General features: G+C 32.8%; 1 protein-coding gene across 1 annotated transcript in view; it reads right to left on the reverse strand.

Annotated features, from left to right (window-relative positions):
• The window catches only part of LOC127708646 (A disintegrin and metalloproteinase with thrombospondin motifs 3-like), a 44,636-nt gene extending 22,705 nt beyond the window's left edge, over positions 1 to 21,931 (reverse strand). The window contains exons 1-9 of the mRNA XM_052213690.1: positions 21,585 to 21,931; positions 19,335 to 19,362; positions 17,383 to 17,696; positions 12,906 to 13,008; positions 10,347 to 10,510; positions 9,790 to 9,873; positions 6,098 to 6,239; positions 2,428 to 2,533; positions 205 to 348 (exon numbers count right to left, since the gene is read on the reverse strand). Of these exons, the coding sequence (XP_052069650.1) occupies positions 205 to 348; positions 2,428 to 2,533; positions 6,098 to 6,239; positions 9,790 to 9,873; positions 10,347 to 10,510; positions 12,906 to 13,008; positions 17,383 to 17,696; positions 19,335 to 19,362; positions 21,585 to 21,620 (1,121 nt within the window). The 5' untranslated portion in view covers positions 21,621 to 21,931. The remainder of the gene's footprint in view (positions 1 to 204; positions 349 to 2,427; positions 2,534 to 6,097; positions 6,240 to 9,789; positions 9,874 to 10,346; positions 10,511 to 12,905; positions 13,009 to 17,382; positions 17,697 to 19,334; positions 19,363 to 21,584) is intronic.
• Between the last annotated feature and the right edge of the window lie 751 nt (positions 21,932 to 22,682).

The following is a 22,682-nucleotide window of genomic DNA, read 5'->3' on the forward strand; positions in this document are numbered from 1 at the left end:
CATTTTGGGGGTTTAAATTTCAAATAACAAACGAAAATTTCCGCAGCAGTTGTATTGAAGTAGAACACATGGAGTACTAGTATATGACCTTCAATGTAATTATTCAAGGTGTCAGAAGGAACTTAAGTTCGATATGCTGTAAATAAACAGCTGCAGCATTATCGCATGTGCAATAATCTTTTGAATTAAAGATAAAATACATACGGCAAAGCTTGTTTAATTCTTTCATTACTACACCGTGACCACCAGTAGTGATGCAGCGTTGACTGTACCATAGATGCCATCATACTGTATTGGAATTCTCGTCCGTTACAATCGTTCCCGTGACCATCATGATAAACACCTATACTAATAAATGAGTTTAATATCACTGTTTCAAAAACAAAAAAAAAAGGCCAAAATGAAAGTAATATGTTAAGGCTATACTATAATTTATTCTTTTACTATTTACTTCAACTCACCTTTTTTGAAGAGCCGAGGTAAGCTTTTCTTTCGATTAAGAAATAAATCAAATAACTAAACTTTTTTGTGGAAATCTAAACACAAGTGTGCCTGAATCATTTCTATAGGTTTTAATGGAAAAACTCGCTGGATTACCCAATCGGTTTACCAACATATTAAAATAAGGTGATTTGATCACACTCTATGCAGTGGTAGAATCTATATGTTACCCTTTAATAAAAGTAAAAAGTGGAATTCAGCTTGCGTAAGTTAATAAACTCATCATAGTAAGTGTTGGCTAATAAGCATAAGTGCTCTCAAGTTTTCTTTTGTAAATAGATATAGGAAGATGTGGTATGAGTGCCAATGAGACAACTCTCCATCCAAGTTACAATTTATAAAAGTAAACCATTATAGGTCAAGGTACGGCCTTCAACACGGAGCATTGGCTCACACCGAACAGCAAGCTATAAAGGACCCCAAAAAATTACTAGTGTAAAACCATTCAAACGGAAAAACCAACGGTCTAATCTATATAAAAACGAGAAACGAGAAACACGTATGAACTACATAAACAGACGACAACTACTGTAATCAGATTCCTGACTTAGGACAGGTGCAAACATTTGCAGCGGGATTAAACGTTTTAATGGTACCAAACCTTCTACCTTTTCTGAAACAATAGTATAACATCACAACATAGAAAACACACTATAAAATATCAATTGGAAGGCTTAACTCAATCAAAAAACGTAAATTAACACACAATGAACGAATAAATTTGACCTGTGACACCTGAATGCAAATACACAGTTAATAAAAAATTACAAGGGATAAATAATTAAAGTCAAAAGTAAATAAACAGGTTTAAACAAAGTTAAAGTATGATATCACTGTGAAATGTCAAACAATTTTAAGAAAATCATCATTTTTGTAGAAACCTGCGTCATATTATACACAGGTAAATGAAAATAATTTTGTTGTTAAGTATACTTCTTCTTCTGTGTGTATAAAATAAAAGTCCGTTCCTATATATATTACAAGATAAAACAAAGGAAGATATGAAAAACCAATATTCGAATGATTAATTTTCTTTGTTTCTTTTTTGTTTGGATAATGAATAGTACATTTTAAAATTACTGACTTTTTTCCAATTTTGTATTTTTTTGAAAAGGTGAACAGCACTAAGGTAAAACTGTATCCCTGTCTATACAAAACTTATGGAAGATAGGCGAAAGGTGCCAAAGGGATATTCAAACTCATAAGTCGAAAACAAACTGGCAAAGCCATGGCAAAAAACGAAAAACAACAAACAACTGTAGACAAAACACAACATAGAAAACCTAAAAACTGAGCAGCACGAACCCAATCAAAAAAAGGGGTGATCTCATGTGCTCCGAAAGGATAATAATATCCTGCTCCACATGTGGCAACCGTCGTGTTGGTCTTGGAAGTACAAAACCTGATGATAAGGCTAATTCGGAAAGAGCATGTTTTGATTTGTTTTGATTTACGTAAGCTTTTATGTAATTACCTATTTGCAAACCCTTTATAACAATAATTATGAAATGTATTTACGAAGTAAAAAATATTATCAGATCCGGCACAATACGCTGTGCGTATTTCACTTGCTTTGTCAATGCAGGGATATAGTTTGTCCTACCAAGGTTTTAACGCTGAATATTTCTTACCACTGCTTTTGGTTTTAGCACCACTGCAGACGAAACGCACATTTGAATATCTTTGATGGAAATTTTTTATCTCTGCCAAATGTCTTTTAGGGCGTTTCTTTGTAAAGCTGTTTGGGTGTAAATTTTAATGTATATCATTTACTTGGCATCAACTCTTAAAACCTTAACCGATAAATGTACTGTTATAAATGTTTGCTTAGATGTATACGATCATTTTCATTTTGTAACTTATATTTTCATAATAAATATATTTTTATTGACATAACTGTTTTCCTCGTAACAAATAATTACTTACACGTGAGCTATTTCGTGAGCAACTATGAAAGCTGACGTAAAGCCTTCGTCTTTGATGACAGCACAGCTCCGAGATGGGTTACACAACCCTGTTATTGGTGCATATCCTACAAATGGTTCACCATAGTATACTTAACATACTTTCCTAGACAATTTGTTAGTCATTAATTGAATATTAAATGGTTTAAGTGTTTTTGTGATATATGTCTATGATTTCTATAAGCTTTGAAAAGGCATTAACGTAAAAGTTAACTAAAACTGATTCATCTTGAACATTAAAACCAACAACAGTAATTTGCATGAGACATAGTGACCTAGATACGAGCAATATAACAAGACCTTGAGACAATGAGGAATAAAGATTAATCATATTTTAGGATATAATTTATTCAAAAGAATGATAGAATTGTTTTTATAAGACAAATTCCTATTTGAGAAAGATCTGTAGCTATACCAAAATCACACTGACATTCATTCATTAAGATTACCTGTGCATTTGTTTTTTCTTTCTATCAATAATTAATTCTTACTGGGAAGTTAAAAAAACTCTTTGTAGGAAAACGTTTATTTTGATATTTTGAAACTTTGAATCCTTGGTATTGAGTGAACACATTTGACAGCACATTACTGACTAAAACATACATGTAGGACATTGAAGTATATAACTGTAAATGTAACTACTGACTCGTACATACATGTAGGACACTGAAGTATATAACTGTAAATGTTACTACTGACTCGTACATACATGTAGGACATTGAAGTATATAACTGTAAATGTTACTACTGACTCGTACATACATGTAGGACATTGAAGTATATAACTGTAAATGTAACAACTGACTCGTACATACATGTAGGACATTGAAGTATATAACTGTAAATGTTACTACTGACTCGTACATACATGTAGGACATTGAAGTATATAACTGTAAATGCTACTACTGACTCGTACATACATGTAGGACATTGAAGTATATAACTGTAAATGTTACTACTGACTCGTACATACATGTAGGACATTGAAGTATATAACTGTAAATGTTACTACTGACTCGTACATACATTCAGGACATTAAAAGTATATAACTGTAAATGTTACTACTGACTCGTACATACATGTAGGACATTGAAGTATATAACTGTAAATGTTACTACTGACTCGTACATACATGTAGGACATTGAAGTATATAACTGTAAATGTTACTACTGACTCGTACATACATGTAGGACATTGAAGTATATAACTGTAAATGTTACTACTGACTCGTACATACATGTAGGACATTGAAGTATATAACTGTAAATGTTACTACTGACTCGTACATACATGTAGGACATTAAAGTATATAACTGTAAATGTTACTACTGACTCGTACATACATTTAGGACATTGAAGTATATAACTGTAAATGTTACTACTGACTCGTACATACATGTAGGACATTGAAGTATATAACTGTAAATGTTACTACTGACTCGTACATACATGTAGGACATTGAAGTATATAACTGTAAATGTTACTACTGACTCGTACATACATGTAGGACATTAAAAGTATATAACTGTAAATGTTACTACTGACTCGTACATGCATGTAGGACATTGAAGTATATAACTGTAAATGTTACTACCGACTCGTACATACATGTAGGACATTAAAAGTATATAACTGTAAATGTTACTACTGACTCGTACATACATGTAGGACATTGAAGTATATAACTGTAAATGTTACTACTGACTCGTACATACATGTAGGACACTGAAGTATATAACTGTAAATGTTACTACTGACTCGTACATACATTTAGGACATTAAAAGTATATAACTGTAAATGTTACTACTGACTCGTACATACATGTAGGACATTAAAAGTATATAACTGTAAAAATGTTACTACTGACTCGTACATACATGTAGGACATTGAAGTATATAACTGTAAAAATGTTACTACTGACTCGTACATACATGTAGGACATTGAAGTATAGAACTGTAAATGTTACTACTGACTCGTACATACATGTAGGACATTGAAGTATAGAACTGTAAATGTTACTACTGACTCGTACATACATGTAGGACATTGAAGTATAGAACTGTAAATGTTACTACTGACTCGTACATACATGTAGGACATTGAAGTATAGAACTGTTAATGTTACTACTGACTCGTACATACATGTAGGACATTGAAGTATAGAACTGTAAATCTTACTACTGACTCGTACATACATGTAGGACATTGAAGTATATAACTGTAAATGTTACTACTGACTAATTAATTCACTAATTATATATCTGTATGGATATCTGTTGGTGCAAATTCGATTCAATTTGACTCAACAAATTTAAGTTTTCTACTGAAATTAAACTGTTGTCTTATAATATAAAGTTATAACATATAAAAAAACTATAGTCACTATGGTATATTCTAGCTACACACATTTAGTTTTGCCACCAACCTCATTCCGCACATAGGTTTATATTGAAAAAATATGTATATGCTTAAAGAACTTGAATGGATGCCATTACAGACAGAACTTTGTTGGAATTTTACGAACAAGTCCCTCTCTTAGCTTATTACTAAATTCGACCTTTCGTTACTATGAGATTAACATTAGCCAAACATTTCCATATAATATACTGGAGTGAAATATACCGGCTAATCATGCAATTTGAGCGGGTTACCTTTACACGGTATATGGGCTGTGAATGAGCTCATATACCCTATGAACAAAAACTATATATCAGAATGCTAATAAATGTTAAAAGCAGGGTACTGCATTATAATATAATTGTTTTTCGGGCTCATATTCTTTGTCAGTGCCCTGTATATATATATAACACTGTAAGAGAATATGAAGATCCTGAATAACATAAAATTTTCATAAACAAACGAAATAATTTATATTTCCTCGTTTGAATTTATTTTTAGTTTTGTTTATTCAAGTTGGCGTGTATTTATATTGAATATATTTGGACAATGACGCTCCAATGAGCCAGCATCGCAGACATGACTGTATATGTCTTTGGAAATAACTTTACAAGGTTATTCCAGAAGGAATAAGACTGACCAAATTTTTAGCACACGTTGATAAGAATTTGAATGAAAAATGATTCATATTAAATCTATATAAATGACAGCTGATGAACTGAATGAGTTAGGTAACTTAAATATTATTTAAATGCGAATTTGTCCGCTTAAACATTAGTCAAAATAATAAAAAGCAAACATTCCTTTCAGATCTCTGTATTGGGTCCTAAAATATAATCTATTTCCAAAACTATATTTATAAGCAAACATAAATAAATATGTAATAGTTACCTCTATACGAAAGTCTGCGACGAACTACGTGACAAAAGAAACAGCAATCGTACCATACGCTCATATGATTATGCAAAGTTTTCCATTAAATTTTATACTGAGACGGTTCGTAATATATTTGTGAATATTATTGCGTGTCAAGTCATCCTTAGAAAGAAGACCCTTTTTATCTGAAATATTCAGATATGTCACAGTTATTTTCAGTTCCTTAATAAGTTGACATGTCTTGTAGTATAATTCCACGTATGTATTTTTACTCATTTCTATCTTTATTTACTTACAGAATTAACTAATGGACTCAAAAAGTATCTTTTTCCAAAATAATGTTAATATTTACCTGCCGGGCCGATGGCATTTCTTGTTATCATTACAGAGACATCGTGTTTAGATCCTACAGCGTACCGGGGATGCGATGCCATGTACGCACAGAATCTATCCACAGTAACCCTAGCATCGTTCTTCACATATACAGCTTTTACCTGTGAAATATATGTATACAAATGACAGAATGTGATAATATTCTTACAATTTGATGTGATAATATTCTTACAATTTGATGTGATAATATTCTTAAAATTTGAATGAATGCAAATAGTAACTTGGTAATAAATATAACTTATATAAAATGAATAAAAATAGGACCCGGGTTAATGGCCACTTCAAAATATAGCATTAGTATCGTTTGCTAGTCAAAATAATCAATTCCTTATGAAACATTAATGTTATGTAATTATTATGTACAAACGAACAATGAATTTCAAAACATCTACATCGTAGGGCGAATGCATCTTGTAACATTCGTACCTTACTGAAAGTGTATATTGTAATACATGTAATGGGCTATTCATAGTTTAAGGGTCTCCCAAAACTAAAATTTATATGTGGGTGTATTGATACGCTTCCAATATATAAACAAAATTTCAATATTAATTTTTACACAAAGTATTGTAACTTGGATGGAGAGTTGTCTCACTGGCACTCATACCACATCTTCCTATATCTATCTAGTATATTTAAATTCCGAATTTCATACTAAGGTTTGCGCACGATCAACGCTTTTATACCACTATGAAACTATTAAAAGAGAGGCGAAAGATACCAAAGGGATACTCAAATTCATAAGTCGAAAATAAAATGACAACGCCATGGCTAAAAAAAAAAGACAAACATACAAACAATAGTACACAAAGCACAACATAGAAAACTAAAAAATGAGCAACACAAACCCCACCAAAAACTGGGAGTAATCTCATGTGTCCCGGAAGGGTAAGCAGATCCTGCTCCACACGTGGCATCCGTCGTGCTGCTCATCTTAGAACAAACCCGGTGATAAGTCTAGCTTGGTAGGTCACATTCGAGGAAAAGGGGACGGGATTATAGTTACGACAATTGGAACATATCCGTTGTCATCTGCGAAACGGATATTCCATAACGGTCAACCAACTCGTGATGGCGTCCGTAAAAGTTACGAAAGGGACAATTTCAACTTCACTACTTGGAACTCTTGGTTTAGTAGCTTCCTTGTGAGCAGCAACCCTCTATCAAGGAAATCATGATAGGAAATACAAGCCCTGACATATCGTATCAACTGGGAGATATATACTCCGTATGCAGGAGCTGCTTGAATGTTCCTACATAGAAATGGAAAGTTCAGAATATGAAAGCTGAAATTATCTCTTGTGTCGTTAAAGTTTTGTTTTCAACCGACCTTCATTGTCAATTTCTAGATGTAAGTCAAGATATGAGGCAGACTTAACTGTATCTGTTGTATCCTTAACTCAAGTACGATGAGAAAGATTCGTTCAACATAGTCATCAAATTTTGAATTATTTAGTAAGAGAACATCGTCTATATAGCGGAATGTGAAGAAAAATGATACTGCTACTTCTTTTCTTTCTTCCTAAGAAGTCCCGTGTATGAAGTCAGCCTCATATGAATAAAAGAACAAGTCGACAAAAAGAGGAGTACAGTCGATTGTTTGTTGAAAAACACGTCCTCCAAACGTAACAAATATGTTGTCAATCTAGAAATCAAGATACCAGCTTATGATTTAGTACGACACAACACTAATAGTGGCGAACGAATCAAAAAAGTGTTAGAAGGCCAAATCAATTACAAAGTTGAGGAGCATTGAAAACCAAAAAAAAAAAATGGGTAAAATCTAGCTTAGGGTTTCATTGTCTGGGTCTAGAAAAAACTTTAGTGTTTTAAACGATTGTAAAATTTTATGAACAGTCAATTTACCAAAAAATTAAAGTATAATGATATTTCATGCCAGCTCAGGGGTGTTGGCTCCTGGACTGGTGATACCCTCGGTAACGAAACGTCCAACAGCAGAGGCATTGACCTATTGGTTGAAAATCATAACTTTTCTTCTTGGCGTTATATACTTATATTAATATTATCTATCACGTCTCACAAGTAGTATTGTTTTTTTTTTGGTGGAGATATGTTTTTTTCCCTACATCAACTGAATTATTCAATGAGGACTATCCTTCATTTCTAAAATCAGCGCTTCTCCCAAGATGATATTGTAAGACTGCAATTGATTTCTGATAAATGTGAAAGTAAAATAATTCTAAAAAAAAATTACGTACTCTAATAACTCATCAAAGACATCAGGCTTGTAATTGTGTACTCCAGACGCGCGGTCAGTCTACATAAGACTCATCATGTAGTAAAAACAGTAGAGAGGCGCAAATCAATTACAAATGCATCGAAAACCAGGCCATAATAATTTGAAAAAGAAATTAAACCTTATTATTACATTTATCTGCTAACAACCAGGAAATATAACGAGTTAATTCAAGCTTGTGTTTGCTTCTCTTTAAATATTCCTACGCATTGTTTAAACGTTGTCATTGAAAGCACGTGCAGTCATGAATTTTGAGTCTTACGTGTTTAAAACACCACGTGATTATTGTCTGCCAATCAAAATGATAGAATCCAAATGAAAAATTAATTACGTAACTGTTGTGTTGAATTGATCTCCAAGCATCCGTACCTTACAGTAAGTGCATATTACAAAAAAATGCGCTTTATTCATTTTAACAAGAACTCCCATCGCGCTTCTTTTCATGTATTGGGTGTTTTGCTCGTTTGATACAGAAGCACTTTGCACCAAAACCAACCATCTGAGTAAACCACAATTATCGTTTTAAAACTTAAATAATAATCTCAAGTTTATGAAGCATATCTATAATGACGTAAGTTATTAGAAAAAAACTGATGTGCTATCAAACTAATTGATTCAATACTTGCTTTTTTATGTTTCACAATAGTAAACGATTTAGCATAAAAGTATAACAAAAATACCGAACTCTAATGCAAATTTAAAAGTGGAGGTCAATAAAAAATGACAATGTCCAACGCTATTAATCAACGCAGTAAATGAAAATACAAAATGTATTATATTTGGTTTGATTTTAGGTGCAATTTGCTTTAATAATTTATTGAATGCAGAAACAAACCCGACGCAGTCTGTGTGTTATTTCAAACTCGCTGTTGTGCTTGTTAACACTATAATACCTATTATAACTAGAATATTTATGACACTTTCTTAAGCCCCAGTCATGAGTAAAATATATGATGGTACTTACATAAGAGCTTGTCATAAGTAACATATATTAGTACTAGCCATGAGTAAAATACTTCTTCCAGGAATACTGTGGATTCATTTATTTTCGTGGGTACCAATTTTCGTGGATTGAGCAAAACTTGCCTTTTCGTGGATATGTGATTTCGTGGTTTTGAAATATTCTGCATGCAATCTGGTAGTAAATTTGTAATTCGTTGAACATTTGAATTCGTGGTTCACCTGTTTCCACGAAAACCACGAAAATTGGTATCCAACGAATAATAATGAATCCACAGTACCTCAATACCTAAGAACACCACACGGACTCTTTGGTGGGGTTTGTACTCTCTATCTCTTTGTCTCTCTTGTGTTAGGTAAGCATTAGTGAGAAGTAAAATATCTGCCTTACTTACAGTCGCACCAGTCATAAGAAAAATATGGATAATACTTACATCAGCATTGTCCATAAGAAAAATGTTGGTGGTAACAACTTCTATATCGGATTCTAGTGTATCATGCTTATATACCCGATTTACCTAAAAAAAAACAAAGTGTATCATGTTTATATACCCGAGATACCCGAAAGACAAAGTGGACCATGTTTATATACCCGAGATACTTGAAAGACAAAGTGAACCATGTTTTTGAAACCGCTTTACATGAAAGACAACGTTTATCGTATTAATGTTCAGGTGATTGTCCGTAAAACCTGGTCAAAGCAACTACTTTCATTCAAAAGTGCTTAAAGCAGCACTATGACAGTCGATCGTTAATTGTTCCCCTTAAAGATACCATTGTATTGATATTGGTTTTTTTGGGATATATCTCAAAGGTGATTACATGTTCCCCATTTATTTAAGATGTCAAACTCTGCATTGAATATTTGTTTAAAAAAAAAGTTTAATTATCTGAATTTTGGAGTAATTATATACTTTTTAAAAAATGTTTGATAAATTTCTACAATTAAAATATGATTTACACAAGTCATCGTTTTATATTTCATACTTACTATATTCATAATTGTCAAAACGTAGCTTTCTACTTTTTCCTTTCCAATAAATTTAACAACGGACGGATCTATAGCTAGGAGGACTTCTAAGTATTTCTTGGAATCTGAAGCTTCTCTACGATGACGACTTTTATTATTGGTCTTCATTTGTATAAATTTGAAATCTGTAAATCAAAAAAGCGCGAAATTATTTCTTTTTGTCATATTGTTTTCTAGAAATGATGCAATTTATATTCTTTTTAAAAAACAAGATTTAACAGTCAAATGTTGGGAAAATTATAATTGACTTTAACCACAAAAAGTTTTCAGCAATGAAAAAAAGTTGATTGATACCAAGTATTTTACACTAAAATCCCGAAAAAGCTTCTGAATGTTATCTGATGGAGAATCAAATATTTTGATATCTTTTCTTTCATCATTGTTTTGAAAGAATTATAGTGATGACAAATCCACACTAAAAGGTTAGTTATGATAATACGAATGGCATACATATATTAGAAAAGAATATTGCCATTTTAAAAGGTGTATATTATATATATATCAGAAAACATATGCAATTTTTCAGAGATCAATGGTTTGTGACAAAATAGAAAAACACTCTTTTGTAATTGAAGTGATGTAGTTTAGTCCATCTTTAATTATGAATCAATAGTTAAATGCGAAAGGTAATTGATAATAATTTGTTCTCTATGTGTAGTAACCAAACTAAAAGATATGTATGGTACAGGCAAACATTATATTGTTAAGAATTGTGGCGTTCTTAAATCTTATGACACTACCTTGTTTATAGAATCCCAGCTTTATAAAATTATAATATGTGTCTCTTATCTTTGAGTGATTGTTGTTTTCTTTACGCCCAGTGGCAAATATTTCATGCATGTTCAGGCCGAGGAAAAATTAATAAATACTACAATAGGATGGTCCTGCATTAGGGTTATATCGGGGTATAGGGCGGGAAATTTCAAAATGCCACTGGAAAATGAAATTATGTTTGAACAGAAATTTAGATTTACAACAAGCAACTTACGGAGCCCTCAAAGAGTTATTGCAAGGGTTCTTGAACTTAATAAAAGTGTGGTACTCTCTCTACACAAGGCATCAGATTTAACGTCCGCATTCTGACAGTATGTGGTTGCGCATTTATACATCCGTCGCAACCAAACGGACGCCCAACTTTAGCAAGGGTTTTACTGCCGATAGACCAAACAGATAATTATAGATCCATACCCTTGTTAACCCTTGGGGTCTCTTATCTGAGTACATGTGTCTATTTGAATGATTTGATTTGATACAAGTATCTGATATTTGTTGACACACACAATTTTTAATTGCATTCTTTGGCTAAAAATGAGAAAATTGATAATTTATTGAAATTTGATATAAATGATATTATATGCATAACGTTGTGCATAAACTAAAAGAAAAAACGCAAGCAGTTGCACGTGATTGCCGACTTATAATACATAAAATAAGATAGATCAACACATCAAATAATTCAAATATTAATGGATTCCTGATTGACAATGAATAAAAAGGGAAAAAGAAAGTGTAATGTATCCAATCTAAACATTGGAGATGAATTCCATTACATTATAAATTGTTAACATTTCATAGAAGAGAGAAATAAATTTATATATCAGAATTTTAATAGAAGGCCAAATATTATACTATTTAAATTTGAATTGGTAACAAATTGGTTTCCTCCATACCGGTTTCTCGTCAAAAGACACATTTGAATATGTTCTCATTAAGGTTGCAGTTTCTAGATTACTTGAACGAATGCTAAATGTATTTATTTTTTGTTATGTCTTTGAAAATTGAAAAATTAAATATGTTTTCAGTTTAAAACAATGGAAAATATTCCAAAAGACGAAAAGTTTTTCTGATGCCATTCATTGGTATATTCACCATTTCAGTCCTATATATAGCTTAATAAAGAGAGTTTAATTTGACAAAAGTAAAAAAAAAATTGAGAAGATTCCCATAAAATCGATTTTTTTTCTTTATTAATTCATCGTAATTTTTATAAGTTTTCTAGATATTGTTTTTGTAAAGAAAGTTTGTTTTGACAAAACGTGCTTTAATATGTGTGTCATTTGAAAGTTTTCGCAATTAAAATTTCTTTTGCTCATTCGTTAGTCCTTATTTATGACTTCTGAATTACATTGCTTTGAAACATCTTGTCAAAAGACAAAGAATCTACATAAATTTTTGTCATGCATTGTCATACACGAGAAAACATTTTTACACCATCTTGGGTGGGGTGCCATAAGGAACTAATCCAGAAAGTATTTTGTTTCTACTATTTAATTCAAAACTTGAAATCCACATTTTGGATCCGTCTGTAAATCATTGCTGTAAAGACATATTTAACTTATGGTTTTACAATAATGGTTAAAGTGTAAAACAATGATTATACTTTACATAATTAAATTCTTGTTCAAATACAATATGAAGAAAGCGAATCGTTAAACACATTTACAAAAATAACCCAGTTGTGATTTATTTCGCAGAAATGTTTGTTATTTTATTTTTGACGCATATATGTTTGTTCCATACCTTTAACTCGACAAGCTGTTAACTTGTGTAAACCTGTTTTGTGGTAATCATCATCTAAGTTCTCTATAACAAACTCGTAACCATTTGTCAAAACATAGCCATTCTGTAAAAACAAAGAGTTGTTTATCTGATCTTTATAAATTGCGTAAGTAAAGTACTTTTCTTGTTGTGAATATTATGAAAGCTACTGGTAAAATGTTTACACAAAACAGTTGACAGAAAGAAATTTAATAGATTAACACACACACACTCACATATACACATGATATACACGTATATACCTCGTCTGAAATTAAGGCTAACAATATTAGTCTTCGTCGCTTTAATCTAATAGTTGTACCTTTTTACATTGTTGTATGAAGTCATATAGATGGAAAACTTAGCAAATAAGATGTTTGTCAGTTGTAAATGATGATAATACTCACCTCGCACTCACATCAATATATATATGTATGTTGAGTGTCTCTCTTCAAATGACAGTCTACATCGCATAACCTACAGTTTAAAAGTGCTACACCACAACTTACATATACATCGACAGAAAAAGTGGGGCGAAAGATAGCAAAGTGACATTCAGACTCATAAGTCGAAAATAAACTGACAACGCCATGGCTAAAAAAGAAAAAGACCAACCGACAAACAATAGTACACAAAACACAACATAGAAAACTAAAGACTGAGCAACACGAACCCCACCAAAAACTGGAGGTGATCTCAAGTGCTCCGGAAGGGTAAGCAGATCCTGCTCCACATGTGGCATCCGTCGTGTTGCTCATGTTAGTACAAACCCGGTAATAGCTCTAATTCGGTAGGTCACATTCGGGAAAAGGGGACGGGATTGTAGTTACGACATTAGGAACATATCCAATATCATCTGTGAAACGGATATTCCGTAACGGTCAACCAACTCGTGATGGCGTCCGTAAAACTTACGAAGGGATGATTTCAACTTCACCAATTGGAACTCTTGGTTTAATAGCTTCCTTGTGAGCTGCAACCCTCTATCAAGGAAATCATGATAGCAAATACAAGCCCTGGAGTATTGTATCAACTGACTGGGAGATATAAAATCCTTATGCAGGCGCTGCTGGAATGTTGCTACATAAAAATGGAAAGTTCACAATTGGGAAGCTGAAATCATCTCTTTTGTCATAAAGTTATGCTTTTAACCGATCCTCATTGTCAATTTCTAGATGTAAGTCAAGATATGAGGCAGACTTAACTGTATCTGTTGTATCCTTTATCTCAAGCTCAATGGGATAGATGCGTTCAACATAGTCCCCAAATTTGTGAATTATTTAGTGAGAGAACATCATCTATGTAGCGGAAAGTAAAGTTAAAGGATGCTGCTAACTTCTTTTCTTTCTTCCTAAGAAGTTCCTGTATGAAGTCAGCCTCATATGAATAAAGGAACAAGTCGGCAAGACGAGGGGCACAGTTGGTTTCCATGGGAATGCCGATTGTTTGTTGAAAAACACGTCCTCCAAACGTAACAAATATGTTGTCAATCAAGAAATCAAGCATCTTGATAATGTCAGTTTCAGAGAATTTTTTGTTAGAATCAGAGTGATTTTTTACAAAGTAGGATTTATCCCTCCCTAAGACCCGATACTTGTATCTACATTGGCCATTCTTTTTTATGAGACAAAGCAGGACCAACTCTTTCAATTTATCTTTTAGTTTGGAATGGGGAGTACTTGTGTAAAGTGTAGAAAAGTCAAATGGTTTAATACTATTGCAAGATGAAAGAGTCTTAGATTGTATGAACTCTAAAAGATCTTTGGAATTTTTTAGTATCCACATCTGATTCACGCCACCTCTAGAATATGTAGTTTCACAATAACTATGAAGCCCGGCTTTGATTACTGATAAAATTGATGTTATTACTTTAGAAAAAGGTTTCGTGGAGCACTTGGAAGACCCAGCAATATACCGTTGTTTGTAAGGACACTTATGTAGTTTGGGTATCCAATACAGTGATGGAAGATCCAGTTCTTCATCTTTGGTTGAAATTCCAAAGGAACATAGAACAGACCTATGATTATCCAGGATTTCCTCTTTAGTAAGTGTCGTGGGGGTATATGTTGAGTTTCCAAGTGAATTGTCAATACCTAGTTCATTTATCAAGCAGTTTATGTAATGTGATTTACACACAAAAACGAAATCTGCGGGGACAACAACATATTTGTCATGGAGGTAGGACAAGTGTTTAGCAACATTTGGGTCTTTACAGATTGATGTAGCATGGGTATTAATAGACACATTAGTTTCTTAATTCTGATTTGTATTAACGACCTCACAGCCTTTAACCCATTCGGAAAGAGTATCTACGTCTTCTTTCTCGCGTTTAACCCATTGCCTGGCATGATCCTCGACTGAATCCATCAGTATTTTGAAGTTGTGTTTCCAATTGATGGATTCAGGCTCACGATATTTCGGGCCTTTGGATAACACATTTCGCAGAGAAGTGTTATTGGCAATGTTTAGGTCACCAGTTACAACGTGGCCAGCCCGATTATATATGAATGGGGAACTAGCACATGTGCAATCAGGAGGTTTAGACTTGAAGTCGTCAATATTGAGATCCTGCAACACGTGTTTGTAAGTGAAAATTTTAGTTGCAATTGGTTTGGTATAGGTATAAGAAATGATAGGTACAGACTGATCTTTAAAATAGGGAGGTATTTTCGAGTGAACTAATTTATGATGAAGGATATTGCTCAAGTTGATTGCATCGAGACCTTTGTTGGCAAAGAAAAGTTTAAGAAAGGATCTTTTCTTTTTTTCATCTTTTCCAATGCGAACTGGTTTGAAAAGTCTGTGACTTGCAATATCCGAAATGATAGCTGTAAGTTTGTATTGGTTTTAATGAGGGTTTGTAACAGTGGTTTTTAAACATAAGTTGTACAGAGAATGAAGTTTTGAAAGGGGTAATGAATAAAGCTTCGTGCGAATGTGATGAATACCTAACGGCTTTTGTATAAATGGCAGCAGTTCATTAATAGAGACATCATACAGAGTAGGTGATGTATAATGACGATGACCATGACTGCGTCTACGTCGAGGAGTAGAATTGAAAATGTTCATCACATTCACCGAGCTACAGGAAGGACTAGATATAATACCTATACCATCAATCATGTGGTGTCGCAGTTCCCAATTGTCGAATCAAGTAGTCTTCTTTCTGTCAACGGAGAGGTGTTTCAAGATAAGGATTTTTTTGTCCTGTGGTACATTTTTCGAGGATGCGAACTTGCATAGAAACGATTGAATGATCAGGCTGGTTAAAATGCTGGTTAACAATGTCGCTAGCACTGTTGTTGATGTCTGATCTATGGCTGCACATATGTTTATTTAGCCTTCCTTTCATTTCACCGACGTATACCAATCCGCAAAGGTTACACTCTAATCCGTAGACGACATTTGTTGATTTACAATTCAGATCATCGTAACTTCTGGTAAAATAAGACTTTTTGATTAAATTGCTAGTGAATTGAGCATCTGTTATTAAAATTCCACAGGTTTTGCAGCCTGTGGCTTCACATTTCGAAATGAGACATTGTTGTTCAGAGTCATCAAAATCCAAAATATCTTGTAGAAGAACTGAACACGGCTGCGTACGTAGATTATTGCCGTTGTCATTAGTATGATGATCTGAATGTGTCATGTTAGGGATATTTGTCATGTCTGGTGATGAGGGGACACCTGTCATATCAGACGACACCGTGTCCATGGTGACGTCTGTTTCGGACCTTTTTATACTGGGCGACTTTAGCCCAACTATGCTGAATCTCAAAATTGCTGTAGAACAATTTTGTCTTTCCCTTGGCGGGATTTGAACCCATGCTTCTGTAAACTCGTGGCAACACCCCCGCCCTGCACTCTCACAGTTCTTAAGATTACAGAAGACAAGCGTCGGTACCTTTCCTTCGAACAATTTATAGCTTGAATACGATATTCAGGGATTTGGTCGCCACTTTACATTGGATAACCGCTACTGATGAAGGATATTATTTATCCACATATATATTAATTTTTGTTTTCGTTATTCAATATCGTAGCATCATAATTTACTTAAATAATCCTACATTTTGCACACTTACATGATTTAAAACGTTTACATATAAAATTTCTGAAAAAAGGGTGTGTTGGATTCATATGCCATTTGATGATGCATTGCAACAGTTTTTATATTTCAAACCAAACATATTCAAGAACATGCTCTTTTATGCTATTCTTATTCGAATTCTGATTTATAGATAATTTCCTCAAAGAACCAATAAGTCGAGATCAAAGCATTGTATGAAAAAAAAAACCTATATGTTATATTCTAAAGTAATTGCTTGTTGTTTTTTCAAAAAACTAAAAAGAACGAAAAAACAAGTAAAGATCCGGTCCCTTTATTAGCTGTATTGCCATTATGATATACATAATTGTATATTATAAACAAATTGATATTCTTAACAGTCATACGTACCAAGTTATCACAGATAGAAACAGCTGCTACACTACCAGCTTTCCCAACTACGGTTCCTTGATAAGAACATTCATCGTGAAAACTAGAAGACAGTGTTTCATTACCATCGTCCCATGTAACATGGATATTTGATAAACTCTGAACAGATTTTTGTAATTGTAACGTATGTAAACCGTTCTTCCATTTAAATGATATGTATAGGTATTGATATGATGTGGAATTATTCAAATCACTGACAAATTTTCCATTTCTGTTTGATATGTATGGAATGATCACAGATTGTTCTTCATCTAAACACACAGATCTTAGTGATCCTACAAAACAAAATATACATATTATACAGTAAAACTTGCTTAAGAAACCACCTTTATATTAAGCAAAAAACTTTGTTATAAGATCGTTAATTTTAAATCCTTCTGTAGTGCATTTTATATAGATTGAACCTGTATTAAAAGACCACTTGTCTTATGAGACCACTTTTTTCTCTCCTTTAAGTGGTCTCTACCGAAGTTCGAACAAAGTATAAAAATTTAACTGAGTCGTTATGAATAGGAAAGGTGGACCTTCAATTTTGATTGATATATATACTATTATTTTCTTTAACGTCCAAATGTCTGATTCATATACAGAACAAGATCACGTTTATTTGATAAATGAATAACGCAATTAAGGTTGAAGAGCGATAAATTTGAATGGCCACTGTACAAATAGCAATGCATGGTAGAGACGAAGATTTTGTCTTGTGATTGGTCACCGTGATAATCACTCTAAAAGTTAGATTGTTGCAACGTTTCTCAAAGGAACAGATAGCGTGGTACTCTTCCAGCATGGGACATGTGTTCAACTGGCAACGACATGACCGGCTGAATATTACACATCCAATACGACCAAATCGATGACCCTTAATTTTATCACAAATCTTGCTACTGAGAGACGCCAATGACCATTTTCCTAAACCACCGTTATCCTTTGAGTTCATTCCATTAGAAATAATAAACTATACTAAAACTTTGAAATAACAATAACAGAATGAATGTGAAATAAATATATTCCTCTGATAAAATAACTCGAGATAGGGCGTGGGATTGAATATCCATAGAGCTTATTAAGGCTCGTTTGCTTTTGACAATCACACACATTCTATGCACTTCGCTTTTTGGCGAAACGCGGGTCTAATGAAAAGTTATTAGTCTGGTATCTTTGTTGAGTTTTTTCTTATTTACTTAGTTCTGAGGTATATCTGATGATAGTGATACCAGAAAGACGTGTCAAACATTTAGCCAGTGTAGTGTCGGCTCCCAAACACCAAAGCCACCAGTGCTAAGATTTTGTCTCAACTTTGATCGTACATGTTACATGTAACAGTCATTTTTCACAGTGAGTATGTATAAAAAATATAGAAGGGAAATTCATATGCAATGATTATGATTTATAAGACTTGGAATTGATCGTGTGAAATAAAACGATTAGAAACAAAAATTGTCGTAAGACAAGATGAGAAAAACGTGTATTGCCTTGAAATACGCTTGTAAGAATGTAATCTTTATTTCAAAGCTATCTAATTTTCAACTACCTCTGAGTTAATTAATAGCGTTTGATGTATAGTTCGATCTCACGTGTTCCATTCCGTATTAATATTTAAGATATGTTAAAAAATAATTAATTGCATTTTAGTTATCAAATTAAGAAAGATTACTTTGTCTAGACAGTATCAGATAGTCAGGAGAGACCAACTGTTAGATGTTGCTTATAAACAAAGCATAAAATGTATACATAGGTTTACTGCCATGTTTTAGGTCAAATGAAATGCTGATTCAGCGTTTCTAATTGACAGCAACAGCAGTTTGTAATTAAATTAAATTCTAAGAGCAACGCTATAGTCAGGTCTGGTTATGAAGATATATCAGACATTGGTATTGTTACCAATGTAATTAAAATATTTTTAGACTTACCCATACATATGCATAATATTGACAGGCTCTGGAAATAGAAAAGAATAAAATGATAAGCGAATGCATGTTACAAGATAAACAAACAAATTCTACCTCTGCACTAGTTACCCCCAGATGATTAAATTTGCTTATTTTGAAACGAGTGGCTTATCTGCTGATTTAAAAAAATCGATAATAACTTTCGGTATATCGAAGACATTTCTAAAAACTGAGTTGCACGAATATGATTTTTGTTGGCGACGTCGTCAACTTTGTCAGTTAAAAGAAGAAGAAAATATTTGTAAAAACAATGAAAAAGGAAGTGAAAACAACAAGACGAAGCAGAACAAACACGATGGAATTATTAATGAAATTCACAGGGAGAAAATTAACAATTACATAAAGGTTTGGATGGAGAGTTGACTCATTGGCACTCATATATATACCACATCTTCTTATATCTATTGGACATACAAAAACCGTTTTATATAACCGTTTACCCCTTAACACTAAACTATGGCAAACACGAATTTAGAACAAACGGTGGGATGATATTAGGCGCTCCTAAAGAGTAAACATAGCATACCCAGAAGGCCACACCTGTCATATTTCTGTCTAGTGAAAACTGACAATTAAAACGATTTACCAGTTCATGATGGAAATCGTAAAACATGATAGTTATTTATAGGTTGAATGAACCCTGGTTGAGCATTCACCGTGGTTGACACGAGGTCTACAAAATTATAACAATACATTGAAATGTGTTCGCCATATGGATTTGATGAATGTTTGCTTCTACTTAAAAAAGAAAAAAATCACTATGTTATTATTCATAGCTGAATATAAATATTGTACAAACAATGAAAATAAAATGGAGATCACAAGAATGATTATTGTTGGCACATTCATAAGCGTTCAGGACAATTATGTCCCCTATTTTACGTAATTCACGAATATAGATAGTTTCACTGAATTTTACTGTATATTTCTTCTTATCTTTGACTTCCCCCTTGTTCGTTGATTTCTCATTTTATGAGATGAAAATGAAAGAAGAGAGTTGAAATGTATCTTAATTATTTAGACAACACCAACATTGTTGAGGACAGTTGCAAAAAAGTAATACATAAGTATATACTGTTTTCGGAACATCTGTCATGTTCATATCTATAAGGATGTAAATTGTGTCTGGTGATTTTTTCTTACATTTGAATATATTTTAAACATGTAGTGTACATTACTCCTCAAAGTTATAAAAGTAAAACAAATGAAAAATGCCATCCACATCAAAGACTTAAAAGTGAATGAAACCTTTGTAAATGTGAACAGTTGTAGCGCTCGAGTCGACAATACAAAAATACGGGTATACATTTTTTTTTTATTATCTGTCATAGATTCTTTATTGTGGATAAAAAAGTGAGACTGAACATTGTGTATTAAATGTTCCTATGTTTTATTTTCATGAAACTTCTGTAGGTAATAAAATAAATTGGAACTATATATTCGATCATGTAAAAACCAATCAAAGATACCACGGGCTTAGCATATAGTACGCCAAACGCGCATTTCTTCTACAAGACTATTAGTTGCTAAGCAAAACAATAGAAACATCAAACTGATAAAGAAGTTGAAGAGAATTGAAAACTGATAGTTCCAAATCTAGTTATGATCATCTAATTTTGGGGAAAAAACATTATTGATTCGAAGGATTTAAACATTTTCTGAATAGTAAATTTACAAAGAGGATGCATGAATAATGATTAAAGCACAGAAGCCTGACTACTAGGCTGGTGATACATTCGGGGACTTAACGTCCACTAGCAGTGTCATTGACCTTTTATTCAGAATTTTCATTTTAAGAAAGATTTGATACGACAGTTAGAATTGCAGTCCTGCAGCCGGTTAACCTAGAAAGTGATTAGAACGTAACAAATGAGATTCTACTAGTAACCGAGGATAAACAGAAACAGGTGCTTCCACACTTGTCAAGGTTTTAAACAATTATTGCATAAAATGTCAGCAATAAAACAAATTGAACTTGAACAACACTGATTGTTTTTAATTTGATAGCATAACGACAACAGCAGCGGCAACAACAACAGTATTTATAACAACAATAATAATACTAATCTTAATAATAAAAAAAATTAATAATAATAATAATAATAATAATAATAATAATAATAATAATAATAATAATAATTAAACCGGTTGATCAGAAATTCCCTTTGTATTTGTAAATCATTGTCAAATTAATCAAGATGTGAAGCTTACCTGAAAAAGAGCCAGACTGATTCCAATAGTGTTCATAGTTATGAAAGTAAGATCTGAAGCGTCCAGCAATATAATTAAGTTTCGAACAGTGTGATACTTTTCAATTATCACATTTCTTATCGGGTTAACAGAGGTCAATTGTGCACATTACCCTTGTTTTAAGTGCAATGAAAAATTCACCGAACAGCTAGCTGTACTGAATCCGGAAGAAATCTTAACCACGTGCACTTGTAGACAGTGTTTACTATAAAATGTTTGTGATCCTTGTGAAATTGTCAGGGTTCATAAAGAAAATGGATTGACGTCTGTTTTTTCAGTGCTTAACTCAGAGGTGGGAAAAGCGTAAAACGCTTTCTTCGCAACTTGTATGTGCATTGCGTTAAATAGTATTAACGAGACTTGAATGTTGCGGTTTTCTTAATTAAAGGCACATATGTTAGCTTTGTGACGTTCGCAATTACAATAAATATAAATTAACAAGAAGGCATAGATATAATTAAGGGCTAAAACATCAGACAGAATTGATATTTCATCTCTGGTAATGAAAAAATCAGCCTCAGAGTGTGTGCAAACAAAGATAACGTAAAGTTGATGTAGGTTACTAGGTTCGCAATTACAGCAAGTTTGACGCAAATAAGACTAATTATCCACAAATATTTTAAGTGCGTTATGTTGTTAACAAATGTTCTATCGAAAAGTACATTTTATTTGAGAGGTTTAAAAAATGGTACCTGTTTTTAAGTTGTTTTCCTGCAAAGATGTACTTCTTATATCAAACAAGATAAAAACAAAACAAAACACAAACGAATTTAAACAAAAAAATACAAAGGAAACAAACTGCCATGTGACATTTTAATACGGTACTTGTCCTATTTCAGGTCACAGATAAGTGATTGGAAAGTGACTTTACGAATGTACGAAAACTTGTCATATATAACAGGTTAGACATATCAACTGTTAGCTCTCTGACAAAAGCCAAATAGTTTACAATATAAGTTCAATATTCTTATCGACTATTATTCAACATTTTTCAAATCGACCCTGGTAATCATCCCGTGACTGCCATATCGAGCTGATGGTTTTTTCAACAATTGAAAT

Source organism: Mytilus californianus, unplaced genomic scaffold (assembly GCF_021869535.1).
Source record: "Mytilus californianus isolate M0D057914Y unplaced genomic scaffold, xbMytCali1.0.p SCAF_7, whole genome shotgun sequence".
NCBI classification, from domain to species: Eukaryota; Metazoa; Mollusca; class Bivalvia; order Mytilida; family Mytilidae; genus Mytilus; species Mytilus californianus.